General features: G+C 45.7%; 1 protein-coding gene across 6 annotated transcripts in view; it reads left to right on the top strand.

The window, feature by feature from the left end:
* Positions 1-16,693, top strand: part of NSD3 (nuclear receptor binding SET domain protein 3) — a 223,786-nt gene that overhangs the window by 120,113 nt on the left and 86,980 nt on the right. For 2 of the 6 annotated variants that reach the window (XM_075346390.1, XM_075346389.1), the window contains exons 11-12: positions 6,047-6,220; positions 15,515-15,538. In XM_075346390.1, the coding sequence (XP_075202505.1) occupies positions 6,047-6,220; positions 15,515-15,538 (198 nt within the window). Of the gene's footprint in view, positions 1-6,046; positions 6,221-15,394; positions 15,539-16,693 lie in introns of all 6 variants that reach the window. The other 4 variants (XM_075346388.1, XM_075346387.1, XM_075346392.1 and 1 more) reach the window with 2 other exon arrangements.

The following is a 16,693-nucleotide window of genomic DNA, read 5'->3' as shown; positions in this document are numbered from 1 at the left end:
TGTAGGAAAGGGCCGTTTTATGGCTCTATTACGAGGTATTATTTTACCCACCCAGGGACTGCTTTTGGACGTCCCAATTGTCTGGGTCTCCCAATGGAGCGACAAAGAAGAAGGGAATTTTGTTTACTTACCGTAAATTCCTTTTCTTCTAGCTCCAATTGGGAGACCCAGCACCCGCCCTGTTCCCTTCGGGCTGTTGTTTCTTCGTGTACACATGTTGTTCATGTTGAATGGTTTCAGTTCTCCGATAATTCTTCGGATTGAATTTACTTTAACCAGTTTATTAGCTTCCTCCTTCTTGCTTTTGCACTAAAACTGAGGAGCCCGTGATGCACGGGAGGGTGTATAGGCAGAAGGGGAGGGGCTTTACACTTTTAAGTGTAATACTTTGTGTGGCCTCCGGAGGCAGAAGCTATACACCCAATTGTCTGGGTCTCCCAATTGGAGCTAGAAGAAAAGGAATTTACGGTAAGTAAACAAAATTCCCTTCTTTACTTCTTTTTCACCATTTTTGCTGTCCATGAATAGAGGCAATAATAATTCTGTATATATCCAGTCCTGCTCCCAGCTGAGAAGTGGTTGCAGTTATATTCGGTCTGGACAATGCTCTGTGAGTGAAGCAGCCAGACTCCGGACAGATTAGTGATGCTGCTGTGTTTAGCTCATAGAGCAGAGCATTGCCTACACAGTTGTATGTGCTGTGTACAAATTTACCGCCTCTACATGTAGCATTCTGTAACTTTGCAAATACTTTTAAACTGGACTTCTATAGTTCGGAACAACTTAAAGGGATATTTCCATCTTAAAAAAATTTGCCATTTTATATAAATACATCCTCTCCTTCTCTACTTAGGACAACTCCTTCTTAATTCCTGTATTCCCAAATGTAAAATATAAACACCATATGCTCCCTTCCTCAGCGGCAATGTACCAACTTCTCAGACCCACCCTTTCTTAAATCTTATCTTCTCCAATGTAAAAAAAATAAAAAAACAGATACTCACCTCCCGTACTGGTGCAAACAGATACTCACCTCCCGTACTGGTGCAAACAGATACTCACCTCCCGTACTGGTGCAAACAGATACTCACCTCCCATACTGGTGAAAACAAATACTCACCTCCCGTACTGATGCAAAGAGATACTCACCTCCCGTACTGGTGAAAACAAATACCTCCCGTACTGGTGGAAACAGATACTTACCTCTCTTACTGGTGCAAACAAATACTCACCTCCCATACTGGTGGAAACAGATACTCACCTCCCATACTGGTGCAAACACATACTCACCTCCCGTACTGGTGGAAACAGATACTCACCTCCCGTACTGGTGGAAACAGATACTCACCTCCCGTACTTGTGGAAACAGATACTCACCTCCCGGACTGGTGCAAACAGATACCTCCCGTACTGGTGCAAACAGATACTCACATCTCGTACTGGTGCAAAAAGATACTCAGCTCTCGTACTGGTACAAACAGATACTCACCTCCCGTACTGGTGCAAACAGATACTCACCTGCCGTACTGGTGCAAACAGATACTCACATCTCGTACTGGTGCAAACAGATATTCACCTCCCGTACTGGTGGAAACAGATACCTCCCGTACTGGTGCAAACAGATACTCACCTCCCGTACTGGTGGAAACAGATACTCACATCTCGTACTGGTGCAAACAGATACTCAGCTCTCGTACTGGTACAAACAGATACTCACCTCCCGTACTGGTGCAAACAGATACTCACCTCCCGTACTGGTGCAAACAGATACTCAGCTCTCGTACTTGTGCAAACAGATATTCACCTCCCGTACTGGTGGAAACAGATACCTCCCGTACTGGTGCAAACAGATACTCACCTCCCGTACTGGTGCAAACAGATACTTAGCTCTCGTACTTGTGCAAACAGATATTCACCTCCCGTACTGGTGGAAACAGATACCTCCCGTACTGGTGCAAACAGATATTTACCTCCCGTACTGGTGGAAACAGATACCTCCCGTACTGGTGCAAACAGAAACTCACATCCCGTACTTGTGCAAACAGATACTCAGCTCTCGTACTGGTGCAAACAGACACTCGGCTCCCGTACTGGTGCAAACAGATACTCACCTCCCGTACTGGTGGAAACAGATACTCACCTCCCGTACTGGTGGAAACAGATACTCACCTCCCGTACTTGTGCAAACAGATACTCACCTCCCGTACTGGTGCAAACAGATACTCACCTCCCGTACTGGTGCAAACAGATACTCACATCTCGTACTGGTGCAAACAGATACTCACCTCCCGTACTGGTGGAAACAGATACTCACCTCCCGTACTGGTGCAAACAGATACTCACATCTCGTACTGGTGTAAACAGATACTCACCTCCCGTACTGGTGGAAACAGATACTCATTTCCCATACTGGTGGAAACAGATACTCACCTCCCGTACTTGTGGAAACAGATACTCACCTCCCAGACTGGTGGAAACAGATACTCACCTCCCGTACTGGTGCAAACAGATACTCACATCTCGTACTGGTGGAAACAGATACTCACATCTCGTACTGGTGTAAACAGATACTCACCTCCTGTACTGGTGGAAACAGATACTCACCTCCCGTACTGGTGGAAACAGATACTCACCTCCCGTACTTGTGGAAACAGATACTCACCTCCTGGACTGGTGCAAACAGATACCTCCCATATTGGTGCAAACAGGTACTCACCTACCGTACTGATGCAAACAGGTACTCACCTCCCGTACTGATGCAAACAGGTACTCACCTCCCGTACTGGTTCAAATAGATACTCCCCTCCCATACTGGTGGAAACAGATACTCAGCTCTCGTACTGATACAAACAGATACTCACCTCCCGTACTGGTGCAAACAGATACTCACCTCCCGTACTGGTGCAAACAGATACTCAGCTCTCGTACTGGTTCAAATAGATACTCCCCTCCCGTACTGGTGGAAACAGATACTCACATCTCGTACTGGTACAAACAGATACTCACCTCCCGTACTGGTGCAAACAGATACTCAGCTCTCGTACTTGTGCAAACAGATATTCATCTCCCGTACTGGTGGAAACAGATACCTCCCGTACTGGTGCAAACAGATATTCACCTCCCGTACTGGTGGAAACAGATACCTCTCGTACTGGTGCAAACAGATACTCACATCCCGTACTGGTGCAAACAGATACTCAGCTCTCGTACTGGTGCAAACAGATACTCACATCCCGTACTGGTGCAAACAGATACTCAGCTCTCGTACTGGTGCAAACAGATACTCACCTCCCGTACTGGTGCAAACAGATACTCACATCTCGTACTGGTGGAAACAGATACTCACCTCCCGTACTGGTGGAAACAGATACTCACCTCCCGTACTGGTGGAAACAGATACTCACCTCCCGTACTGGTGGAAACAGATACTCACCTCCCGTACTTGTGGAAACAGATACTCACCTCCTGGACTGGTGGAAACAGATTCTCACCTCCCGTACTGGTGCAAACAGATACTCACATCTCGTACTAGTGCAAACAGATACTCACCTCCCGTACTGGTGGAAACAGATACTCACCTCCCGTACTGGTGCAAACAGATACTCACATCTCGTACTGGTGTAAACAGATACTCACCTCCCGTACTGGTGGAAACAGATACTCACCTCCCGTACTGGTGGAAACAGGTACTCACCTCCCGTACTTGTGGAAACAGATACTCACCTCCTGGACTGGTGCAAACAGATACCTCCCGTATTGGTGCAAACAGGTACTCACCTACCGTACTGATGCAAACAGGTACTCACCTCCCGTACTGATGCAAACAGGTACTCACCTCCCGTACTGATGCAAACAGGTACTCCCCTCCCGTACTGGTTCAAATAGATACTCCCCTCCCGTACTGGTGGAAACAGATACTCACATCTCGCACTGGTGCAAACAGATACTCAGCTCTCGTACTGGTACAAACAGATACTCACCTCCCGTACTGGTGCAAACAGATACTCACCTCCCGTACTGGTGCAAACAGATACTCAGCTCTCGTACTTGTGCAAACAGATATTCACCTCCCGTACTGGTGGAAACAGATACCTCCCGTACTGGTGCAAACAGATATTCACCTCCCGTACAAGTGGAAACAGATACCTCCCGTACTGGTGCAAACAGATACTCACATCCCGTACTGGTGCAAACAGATACTCAGCTCTCGTACTGGTGCAAACAGATACTCACCTCCCGTACTTGTGCAAACAGATACTCACCTCCCGTATTGGTGCAAACAGATACTCACATCTCGTACTGGTGCAAACAGATACTCACCTCCCGTACTGGTGCAAACAGATACTCACATCTCGTACTGGTGCAAACAGATACATCCCGGACTGGTGCAAACAGATACTCACCTCCCGTACTGGTGCAAACAGGTACTCACCTCCCGTACTGGTGCAAACAGATACTCACCTCCCGTACTGGTGCAAACAGGTACTCACCTCCCGTACTGGTGCTGTTAGAACAATGTCAGCGCCAGATCTCTCTAGGCTCGGCTGACCATGTTATGCCACGTGAGCCATGCAGCCAAATCACTGATAGGTTGCTGTGCTCCCAATTCTTTCGGATTTTCGAGGTTCATCCAAAGGAATTGAGAACACAGCTGCTCAATAGGGGCCGCTGACTGGGTGCAGTGCTCATCTGGCATTACCTGGTCACCCGAGCCTCGGGAGATCCAGTACTGACATCTCTGGATTGATCCCAGTATGAAAGGTCAGTTTCTATGGATTTATTTTTTTTACATTGGAGAATATAGGTTTTAAGAAGGAGTGATCAGAAAAGTGGAAAAACCCCTCTAATCATGCTGTAAAAAAAAGTTCTACAACTTTCTAATATACTTTGCTTCTCAATTCTTCTTTAATTAAAGGGAACCTGTCAGAATGATGGCGGTATAGTCCCAGTACAACAGTGTCCCACTGTTGAGATATTGAGCTACATCCATGCATGGAAGTGAATTACTGCAAGACAAATCATTTTTATTGTTGTACTGGGGCTTATACTGCCTTCACCCTGACAGATTACATTTACCGTATTTTTTGGTTTACAAGATGCCCCGGATTATAAGACGCACCCCAAATTTAGAGGAGGAAAATTGGAAAAAATAATTTTTAATCTTAAATTGAGGGTCCGTCTTATAATCCTAGTGTGTCTTAATCCTAATGCTTACTGGGGGGAGCGGCGGTGGTGGTGGAGCAGCTCAGGAAGGTCACAGGAGGCAGGGTCGGCGATGCTGCGGGCACGGAGGAAGGGGTGTTGTGTCTCAAAAGGGTCAGTGTATGGAGGGTTGTTGATACTGCGGCCTCGGGAGTGTTGTGGAAGCGGGTGCCATTGATCTGCCAGCGTGTTGCGAAGGTGTCACTGCAGTGGAGGGTCACAGGACGGAGTTTCGCTTTGGCGGTGGGCGCCTGATCTGACTGCGGACTCCACTGAATCGCCCGCGATTGACGCGATGGACTTCAAGAAAATGGCCACAGAGGCGGCGCGTGCGCAGAAAGGTCTCCACAGCCATTTTTTTTAAGTCCATCGCGTCAGTCTGCACATGTTCTGCCTCAGTAGCCATTTTCTTGAAGTTCATAACGTCAACCACGGGCGATTCAGTCAAGCCCTCAATTAGCTCAATGCATCTGCCGCGACACTGCAGTGACACCCTCAGTATCGCTGACCATGCCTCCTATGACCCCGCTCCAGCACCCCCATTTTACCTCCAGTTTTGGGTGAAAAAAAGTGCGTCTTATAATCCGGAAAATATGGCATATAGTGAGGAATTGAAACATAACATATATTAGAAAGTTGTAGAACTTTTTCATTTATAGCATGACAAAGCTTTATTTCTATTAAACAGTATAACTCTTTTAGTTGAAAATATCCCTATAACTCCTTCAAAACTATAGAAAGTATTTGCAAGGTTACAGAACAAACCTGTATATATATAATGCCGTGTAGAGGCAGTATAATGCTATTTTCTATGTCACTAAGGACGTTGGCTTCTCTTTTGCAGGACGCATATTACGTTGTGTGCGGTGCCCTGTGGCGTACCACAAGAGCGACAGCTGTTTGGCTGCCGGCAGCCTTAGCCTGTCTTCAGGCCTCATGATTTGCAGCAACCATTCCAAACGCAGCGGCCATTCATCCTGCGCAGTCAACGTGAGCTTCTGCTTTGTATGTGCGCGAGGTAAGCAATGTGACACGTGCAGTCATGTTCGGCGCTAACGTTTAGGGGACTAGCGGGTGTGATCTCATAGCACAGGATCCATCTTTCATACGTCCATGTGTTGTCCAGTTACACTCCAACCTACCAGGGTCAGAAATAAGTGGAGAAATGAGACATGTAATGCTAAAGGGGTATTCTAATCTCGTGGAGTGACGGCATACCACTTGGTCGGAGTGACGCCTGCAGTCCGCGAGATTATATTTTTAGGGACTGCAATGATAATGACAATTTGTAACCCTACCAAAATAGGAGGTAAACCATAAAGTGGCCACAGGAGGGCAGATGGGGGGGAATCTGAGAAATCCAAAAATTAACTTTGAACCTGGCCTTTTACCGAACAGCTCCAGCTCTAGATATGCACCTGCTGGGGGTTGTAGTGTCACATCTGACTACAGATTTCTGACCCATGATAAAATGATTGATTGGTTAGCTGTACTGTACGGTATATTGTACTGTACTGTATATTGATTGGTTAGCTGTACTGTACGGTCAACCACTGGGGTGGTATTAGGTGTGGGGGTATCTATCATGGGAAACTGAGGGATCTTAGATACATCTGTTCCTGTGTGCTCCCTGTGCATGTAATGTATGACCTGATGACAGACGATCATGAAGAGTTTCACGTTCATGTCTTGCTATGTATCCAGCCCTATTATTGGTTAATGTTAAATTACTATAGACCCTGACCAGATGAAGCCTGTAGAGTCTTTTATTCTTTATTCACATTTCTTCTTTTCTTTTTGTTGCTTTTTCATCTGTAATTATTATTATTTATTTATTTTTCATTTACAAATCCATCATTCATAATCGGCTTTACCGACAGCAATTACACTTGATAACAATAAGATCCCAACGTGGGCCGATTTCTGGCCATAAGAAACACCGTTAACCAAAAAAGAATTCACTAATGTATCCCAACGAGCATCAAAAAGAGTCTGAACTTTTCTACGTAAAGAATATTCGTATTCCGCAGTCATGTAATAGGATGTCGCTGTGTATTATGCAACCTAAATAAAGAGGAGGACACAGCTGCTTCTAATGATTTAAGGGGGGGGTCCTGTCCGTTATGAGAAATATATAAAAAGTGATAGTAGATGATCTTATAAGACTTTTCTCAAATATATGTTATTAGGAAATCAGATAATTTCACTCAATATTACAGAGAAACAGGTTTTACTTTCAGTTTATCAAAGTGGACACAAAATCTGAGAAGATTTTCATCTGGGAGATACCAGGTGTGAGGGGAGTAGCTCCTTCTATATTTTGAGGAATGGTAAATGGAGCATTGTGCTAGGATTCCCCAGGATCTGGTCTTATATTTCTCATAAATTCACAAAAAGTGAATTCACTAATGTATCCCAATCAGCAGCGAATTAGCATTTCGCAAATCAGGTGAAATTTTTTCCTCACCTCCAAACAGGAGCCTAAACTTTACTTCATACTGAATATATTTTTTTTATCCATTTAATAATCTGTCCCAGTGTATTATGCAGCCCAGATAAGAGAGGATACAACTGCTTGTCAAGGGTTACTGTGCAGAAAGAGGACACAGCTGCTTGTAAATGATTAATGTGCAGGAAGAGGACACAGCTGCTTGTAAAGGATTAATCTGCAGGAAAAGGACACAGCTGCTTGTAAAGGATTAATGTGCAGGAAGAGGACACAGTTGCTTGTAAAGGATTAATGTGCAGGAAGAGGACACAACTGCTTGTAAAGGATTAATGTGCAGGAAGAGGACACAGCTGCTTGTCAGGGGTTAATGTGCAGGAAGAGGATATAGCTGCTTCTCAGGAGTTAATGTGCAGGAAGAGGACATAGCTGCTTGTCAAGGGTTAATGTGCAGGAAGAGGACACAGCTGCTTGTCAAGGCTTAATGTGCAGAAAGAGGACAACTGGATATCAAGAGTTAATGTGCAGAAATAGGACACAGCTGCTTGTCAAGGGTTAAGGTGCAGAAAGAGGACACAGCTGCTTGTCAAGGGTTAAGGTGCAGAAAGAGGACACAGCTGCTTGTTAAGGTTTAATCTGCAGAGAGAACACAGCTGCTTGTCAAGGGTTAAGGTGCAGAAAGAGGACACAACTTGTTTCAAGGGTTAATGTGCAGAAAGAGGACACAGCTGCTTGTCAAGGGTAAGGTGCAGAAAGAGGACACAGCTGCTTGTCAAGGGTAAGGTGCAGAAAGAGGACACAGCTGCTTGTCAAGGGAAAAGGTCCAGAAAGAGGACACAGCTGCTTGTCAAGGGTTAATGTGCAGAAAGAGGACAGCTGCTTGTCAAGGGTAAATCCATTTTACATCTCTTCTTACTTCATACTGAATATAATTATGTAAGATAACCACACAAATCATGTGTATTTCCATGCTCTGCACTCCTGAGCTCCCCTCACACAGTGGTATCACAGTGGCAGGAAGCCTCACAAAGCCATTGAATAGTCTTCCATTATTAAAGGGCCAGAGCTTTTATCTCTAAATTTGACAGGACTTTCAATTTCTGAGGAAGCTGTTAATATATTTGTCTCTTTTCACTTGATGCAGTCTTCCAGGAGGGGGGATAGGTCTTCTTTTAAAGGGGATTTTCTCAACATCAAACATTTTTCAAACTTCAAAGTACTTGTAAAAACAAGCAACTTTGAATATTGCCTCTTATTAAGAATCCTCTTTGTTTATTCTATTGTGTACTGCTCTTTGCCTCGCTTACTGGTCACTTCTGCATTGTATCAGAGCTGGCCTGTGTCCTAGGCAAGGAGCGCAGTACTTAGAGGTTCTCTGCCATAGAGCTTGTAAGCGCTGCATTGAAGTGGGCTGGAGAGCTGGATCCAGGCAGCTTCAGTGATGCTGCATAGATATAGCTGTCTCTGCTTGCAGCTTCGGTGAGTGCTCTGTTCAGATCAGCGGCTCAGCCAAACTGTCGTTATTAGGAGTGCGCCGCCCCTGACAGCCCGCCGACACCCCCTGGACTAAATGTAATTTTTTTTTAATTCCAAAAAAAAAATTACATCAATAGCTCAGTAATAAAAGAGATACGTTCTAAAATTATCTATAAGGGCCTGATCCTGGGACAGGGGTTTATGCAGTAATTCTAGTAAAGTTAATGAACACTCACATCTTTCAGAGCTGATAGACCTGCTCAGGTCGTCTGTAGCTCAGCTCATGTGTAGCTCAGCTTGTCTGTAGCTCAGCTCATGTGTAGCTCAGCTCGTCTGTAGTTCAGCTTGTTTGTAGCTCAGCTCGTCTGTAGTTCAGCTTGTTTGTAGCTCAGCTCGTTTGTAGCTCAGCTCGTTTGTAGCTCAGCTCGTTTGTAGCTCAGCTCGTTTGTAGCTCAGCTCTTCTGTAGCTCAGCTCGTCTGTAGCTCAGCTCGTCTGTAGCTCAGCTCGTTTGTAGCTCAGCTTGTCTGTTGCTCAGCTCTTCTGTAGCTCAGCTCGTTTGTAGCTCAGCTCGTTTGTAGCTCAGCTCTTCTGTAGCTCAGCTCTTCTGTAGCTCAGCTCGTTTGTAGCTCAGCTCGTCTGTAGCTCAGCTCATGTGTAGCTCAGCTCGTTTGTAGCTCAGCTCGTTTGTAGCTCAGCTCTTCTGTAGCTCAGCTCGTTTGTAGCTCTTCTCTTGTGTAGCTCAGCTCGTTTGTAGCTCAGCTCTTGGGTAGCTCAGCTCGTCTGTAGGTCAGCTCGTGTGTAGCTCAGCTCTTGTGTAGCTCAGCTCGTCTGTAGCTCAGCTCATTTGTAGCTCAGCTCGTCTGTAGCTCAGCTCGTTTGTAGCTCAGCTCTTCTGTAGCTCAGCTCATGTGCAGCTCAGCTCGTGTGTAGCCCAGCTCATGTGTAGCTCAGCTCGTCTCTAGCTCAGCTCATGTGTAGCTCAGCTCGTGTGTAGCCCAGCTCATGTGTAGCTCAGCTCGTCTCTAGCTCAGCTCATGTGTAGCTCAGCTCATTTGTAGCTCACCTCGTGTGTAGCTCACCTCGTGTGTAGCTCAGCTCGTGTGTAGCTCAGCTCGTGTGTAGCTCAGCTCATCTGTAGCTCAGCTCGTGTGTAGCTCTGCGTGATGGCTCAGTGCGTCTTCATGGGGCAGAGACATGTCTCTTACTCTTGTCGTTTTTCCTAGACCTCTTTTTTCCATTGTGCTATAGGCCAGTAAGGAGTTGTCAGGTGTATCCGCTGTTCTCCTAATAAGCCTTATTGCAATGGTCAGTAGTTGGGTTCCCCTTTAGCATGTGCACGTGGCTCTCGGTTACCCCCTACAGTCAGAAAAGAAGACCTGTTAATCTTCTTTCCTTGAAGAAATTTCATGATTTTTGCCAAATAAAGGATTATGCTCTTCTTCTACCTTCTGGAGCGCACTTCTCCTCTGCCTCCTGCTTGCTGAGGGGAAATCAGTGCGCTCCTGATGACTGGCAACTCCAAACCTCCGCACAGCTCAGCCCGACCTGCGCTCTCTCATGCCGCAAGCAGAAGACACATTGCAGCATTGGATGAGTCCCAGAGATCCGGCCTGCAGCAGAGCAGCACTCACAAGCTCTATAACTTGTAAGAGCTGCGCTCTCTCAGCCTAGTAAACCGGCCATTGCTGGTAGACGGCAGAGGTGGTCAGTAACCTGAGCAACAGGCCTTAAAGTATAAAATTACAAATCCTCCCAATCTTGAGGCCGCAGATAATTTTTTTTTTTAATTAGAGGTAAGTTGCAAAGTTGCTGTTTTTACAAGCACTTTGCATCTTTGCACATGTAAGAAGATGAGGAAACCCATTAATTTCTGTTATCGAAAGACTTCAAGTTCTCACTAGACGGATTTTCCAGCTCTATGAATGTTTTTAACATTACTGGAGTAATACTCTCCTTACCAAGCACTGGTGCTCCCTGGTTCAGTGGTCACGTGGAGCGCTGCTCTCCTCCTTGACTGGCGAATACTTTCTCTCGGGTCTCGGAGAAGAGCAGCGCTTGTCTGGTGGCTTCTACTTTTTCATTTTGCATTTGATGAGGACCTCCGCCCTTGGACCTCCACCACCGGTTACAACTTCTAACACGATGCCACAGTTTAAAGGGCGCTTTACACGCAGCGATATCGCTAGCTCGTTGTAGCTCAGCTCGTCCGTAGCTCAGCTCGTCTGTAGCTCAGCTTGTCTGTAGCTCAGCTCGTCTGTAGCTCAGCTCGTTTGTAGCTCAGCTCTTCTGTAGCTCAGCTCGTGTGTAGCCCAGCTCATGTGTAGCTCAGCTCGTCTCTAGCTCAATTCATGTGTAGCTCAGCTCGTCTGTAGCTCAGCTCGTGTTTAGCTCAGCTTGTCTGTAGCTCAGCTTGTCTGTAGCTCAGCTCGTCTGTAGCTCAGGTCGTCTGTAGCTCAGCTCTTGTGTAGCTCAGCTCTTGTGTAGCTCAGCTCGTCTGTAGCTCAGCTCATGTGTAGCGCAGCTCGTCTGTAGCTCAGCTCATGTGTAGCGCAGCTCGTCTGTAGCGCAGCTCGTGTGTAGCTCAGCTCATGTGTAGCTCAGCTCACGTGTAGCTAAGCTCTTGTGTAGCTCAGCTCTTGTGTAGCGCAGCTCGTCTGTAGCTCAGCTCATGTGTAGCGCAGCTCGTCTGTAGCTCAGCTCGTCTGTAGCTCAGCTCATGTGTAGCTCAGCTCGTGTGTAGCTCAGCTACACTCAGATATTTGGGAAACGGACGACGTGTCAACAATCAACGATTTGGTGAGTATTTTGCATCGTTAGCGGTCGCTCGTACGTGTCACACGCAACGACTTCGCTAACGAGACCGGATGTGCGTCACGAATTTTGTGACCCCCCCCAACGACATCTCATTAGCGATGTCGTTGTGTGTAAGGCGGCCTTTAGACTCCTCTGGTGTTGGCTTATTTCACTGAGAACATAAGGATTGGCAGTAGAAAATCGGACATGCTGGATCCTTATCTCCCCCAATATCTTCTGTTGGAGGAGTGTCGGGAGACCCCATTACACATTAGACTGTATGCTGAACCTACCAATGTCAGCGGTTATGGCAAATGTTTGTATAATTTATACGGGGCATTAAAGGACTGTTGTTAATAACGCTCATCGCACAATTATCTTGCCATGGAAAAAAGCTGAAGATCACCCGCCAAAGGAGCAAAACACTGGTTCATTGGGTGAAATCGTGAAAAAAGATGATCATTCTTGGCAGCACATCGTCCTGTGTAAACAGGACTTGTGCTGCCAAGAACTATGGGAGCCTATGTGCTAGTATAGAGCGCTCATTGCACATCGATCACTGTATAAACAGGCTGGTAACGTCTTCATGACCTTTGACGCATATTTACGTCAAAGGTCGGGTCTTTGCCTTTGATGCGAGCTCACATACTGAGCCCACATCTTTCCCTGCACATGCCGACTGATGTGATCAGCCGTCGAGCCTCTAACAGCCGCAAGTAGATTGGAAGATCCACCTCCCGTTGTTAACCAGTTAAATCCCGCTGTCAGTCTCTGACAGCGGGATTTAATATGCGTCGGTGGGGATCGCGCCATTCCCCACTCACATTGGCACTCCGGCGATGTGATTGTAGGGTGCAGATGGGCTGTCATGATAGCCGGGGTTCAACATATGACCCCTATGTTTATCATGACGATCTTCCTGTGAACACCGGCTCTCAACAACATTCATAAGAGATCATGATTTCTGCTGTACAGAGCGGTGCTGATACCCTGCTCTGTGCAGCACAAGCTAGTGAACGATCACAGTTTCAAGTCCCCTAAGGGGACTAGTAAATAAATAAAAAGGGAAAAATTACGTTTTTAAAATAGGAAAAAAAACAACAAAAAAGTTTAAATCACATCCCCTTTTGTCCCATTGAAAATAAAACAATTAAAAATATACACATATCTGGTATCGCTGCTTTCAGAAATGTCCAATCTATCAAAATATAAAATAAATTAATTCAATCAGTAAACCGTGTAACAAAAAAAAGAAATCAAAATGACAGAAATGCATTTTTTTGTTGCCGCAACATTGCAGTAAAATACAATAAGATACAATCAAAGCAATATATCTACCCAAAAATGGAATCAGTAAAACATCAGCTCAAGACGCAAAAAATAAGCCATCACTGATCCTGAAAAATAAAATTGTTATGGATCTCGGAAAATGGAAACAAAAGCAAAATTATTTATTTATTTTTTTTACAAACTTCAATTTTTTTTCCACCCATTAAATTAAAAGTAAAACTATACATGTTTGGTGTCTATGATCCCCTACTGATCTGGGGAATCGTATTGCCTGGTCAGTTTTACCATATAGGGTACGTGGCAAATAAAAAAACAATAGTAAAATTCCCCTTATTTTTCAATTTCACTGCACTAGGATTTTTTTTTTCTGATTTTGCAGTACATTATATAGTTAAATGAATGGTGTCATTCAAAAGTACAACTCGTTCCGCGAAAAATCAAGCCCTAATACGGCTATGGGGACAGAAAAATAAAAAGTTATTGCTCTTGAAAGAAGAGGAGGAAAAAAAACAAAAAATGACAAGGTCATGAAGGGGTAAAACGACTGCCAATCGCTCCTTGTAAACAGATTTTTAGGACTATTATGACTTGATGGCTTCTCAATATATGATTGGTGCCCCCACCACTAGTCCTATGACTGAAGGTGCAGCATTCTCCCCTTCTAAAGGCCGCTTTACACGCAACGACATCGCTAACGTAATGTCGTTGGGGTCACGGACTTCGTAACGCACATCCGGCCTCGTTAGCAACATCGTTGCGTGTGAAACGCAGGAACGCCGTTAACGATCAAAATGACTCACCTTATCGTTGATCGTTGACGCGTCGTTCTAATCCCAAATATCGTTGCTGTTGCAGGACGCAGGTTGTTCGTCGTTCCTGAGGCAGCACACATCGCTATGTGTGACACCTCAGGAACGAGGAGCTACATATCGTACCTGCGGCCGCCCGCAATGAGGAAGGACGTGGGCGGGATGTTCCCCCCGCTCATCTCCGCCTCTCTGCTTCTATTGGACGCCTGCCGTGTGATGTCACTGTGACGCCAAACGTGACCTTTTAGAAAGGAGGCGGTTCGCCGGTCACAGCGACGTCGCAGGGAAGGTAAGTCCGTGTGACGGGTCCTAGCGATGTTGTGTGCCATGGGCAGCGATTTGCCTGTGACGCACTACCGACGGGGGCGGGTACGCTCGCTAGCGATATCAGTACCGATATCGCAGCGTGTAAAGTGGGCTTTAGTATTTCCTGCACAGGTCACTCTGGAGCGTTGTCTTTGTCCCATGCTGTCAGCTTCAATAGCTGGAATGGATCCATGCAACAGTTCCCGGCTCATCGGGATGCTAAGAAGGGTGACACTTCATTCTCAGGATCATTGGGGGTCCAAAATAATCATTAGAGTCCCTCTTTCATAGGCCATTTCGAGCTTCGTGGACAGGGTGGCATCCTTTCTCCCGTTCTGGACGATCCCCTTATTAGGCCAAGCACACACGGCATGAAAATTGGACCAAGTGTGATGCGATAAAACATCGCATTCCACTTGGACCAATATTAGCCTGTGTGTCAGCACCCATGAGCGATTATTTTCTCAGCCCGAATCGGACCGAGAAAACAATCGCAGCATGCTGCGACTATAATGCAAAACTCTTTCTCTCGCACCCATTCAAGTCTATGGGGCGAGAGAAAAATCGCTCTGCACTCGCGGTACACCGGTGTACCGCGAGTGCAGGGCAAGAATGGCAATAGCCGGCAACAGAGGAGAGAGGGAGATAAATCTCTCCTCTCCTCCTCAGCGGCGGCCCGCCCCTCCTCAGAGCTGGCCCGACCCCCGCAGCTGTGGTCCAATCGCATGATCAGACCTCAGTCGCAGGAACACTCGCATGACTCTCTGCTCCTGCTGTGCTGCCAGCGTGAGCCGAGTGTCATGCGAGGATGGCATTAGTCCCCGTGTGGCCCCGGCCTTAGCCGTATTCCTCCCTGGAGTAATCTAGAGCCACGTGCTTATGCTGACATCACCATTTTCTTCATACCATTCTTTTTGAGTCATGTTTTTTCTTTCCATTTGCTCATTGTCTGTTTTTTTTGTTTGTTCCTCCCTCCTGTTCCTCGAGCCTCCACCTCCCCTCACCCTGTGTTGATCCTTGTGGAATCATGGGTGCTTTCATTGACCGCATCTCTCTGTTTGTTTTGTATAGGGCTGATAGTTCAGGATTATACCCTGGTCAGTTCTATGTCCTTTAAGTCCCACTATCTTCTGAATGACTCAAAGCGTGCAGAGTTGATGAAAATACCTATGATTCCTTCCTCCTCGCCAGCTTTCCTAAAGAAATCTGAGAAAGGTAACTGTAAAATAGCTTTTCCCCCTATTGAAATCCCTTATATCTGCATTTCATCTTTTTCCGTTCTAAAGCCATTAAATCTCTCCTCCTGCCTGGCACCGGCTGCGCCTGCTCTGCCTTTCTGCTTTGCACGCCAAGTGACGTTGTAATGAATGGCGTTTTACGTTTTGGGTGTGATTTTTATTTCCTTTTTTTTTCCCTCTTTTCTTTGTGTGCTTTATAAAACAGCTTTTAAGGGCTTAAAATAATTCTACCTCATCTTTGTCTATTGAGCAAGACTCATTTTGCGTAAATCCTACTGTAACATCCACTTCTCAAAATTTCCACACGGGTTTTCAATAATCACAGGGTTCCAGTAGGCGAGGGTCTCTTTCTGAAGATTAGGGGGGTAGTGTGACCTCAAATAAAAGGATGGTGGGTTTCTAGGACTTCCATACTGATGACCTATTTTTTAGGATAAAGTAAAAAGACTGAGGGCACTTCCCAACACACAAGTGTGAACAGCTGTATACTGGACATGAGATATATTTTAACAAAGAAAGAGACAATTGCACTCTGAAATGCTAAGAGATGTTAACAGAAAATACATATACAAATTGAGATACTTAGCATATAAAAATGGCCAGTTTTATGTGAGCCCAACAGCCAACGTCAAGGCGTATCTCTAAATGTTGGGTCCCGATTTACTCTAATGACTCTCTTTGGGTTAAAAAAAACTCCTCTAATTTATGGGCGGATAGGAATGAAGTAATAAAGGGTTAAACTCGCCTAAAGCTGATGAGAAGGAGTGCTCAATCAGAAGGCATGATCCTATAATCTAAGTATATTGACTGATGGCACATACTAAAGGCCCTGTCACACACACACACACACACACACACACAGAGATAAATCTGTGGCAGATCTGTGGTTGCAGTGAAATTGTGGACAATCAGTGCCAGGTTTGTGGCTGTGTACAAATGGAACAATATGTCCATGATTTCACTGCAACCACAGATCTGCCAAAGATTTATCTCTGTGTGTGACGGGGCCTTAACACACAAGTGTGAACAGGTGCAAACTGAGCAAGAGATATATTAATAAATAGACAGTTGCTATTAACAAGGAATATAGGTGTCACGCTGTACCAAGGGTTAGTAAGACGCAGTACTGCGT

Source organism: Anomaloglossus baeobatrachus, chromosome 4 (genome assembly GCF_048569485.1).
Source record: "Anomaloglossus baeobatrachus isolate aAnoBae1 chromosome 4, aAnoBae1.hap1, whole genome shotgun sequence".
In the NCBI taxonomy this organism is placed as follows: Eukaryota; Metazoa; Chordata; class Amphibia; order Anura; family Aromobatidae; genus Anomaloglossus; species Anomaloglossus baeobatrachus.
This window is presented reverse-complemented; position numbering and strand designations above follow the sequence as displayed.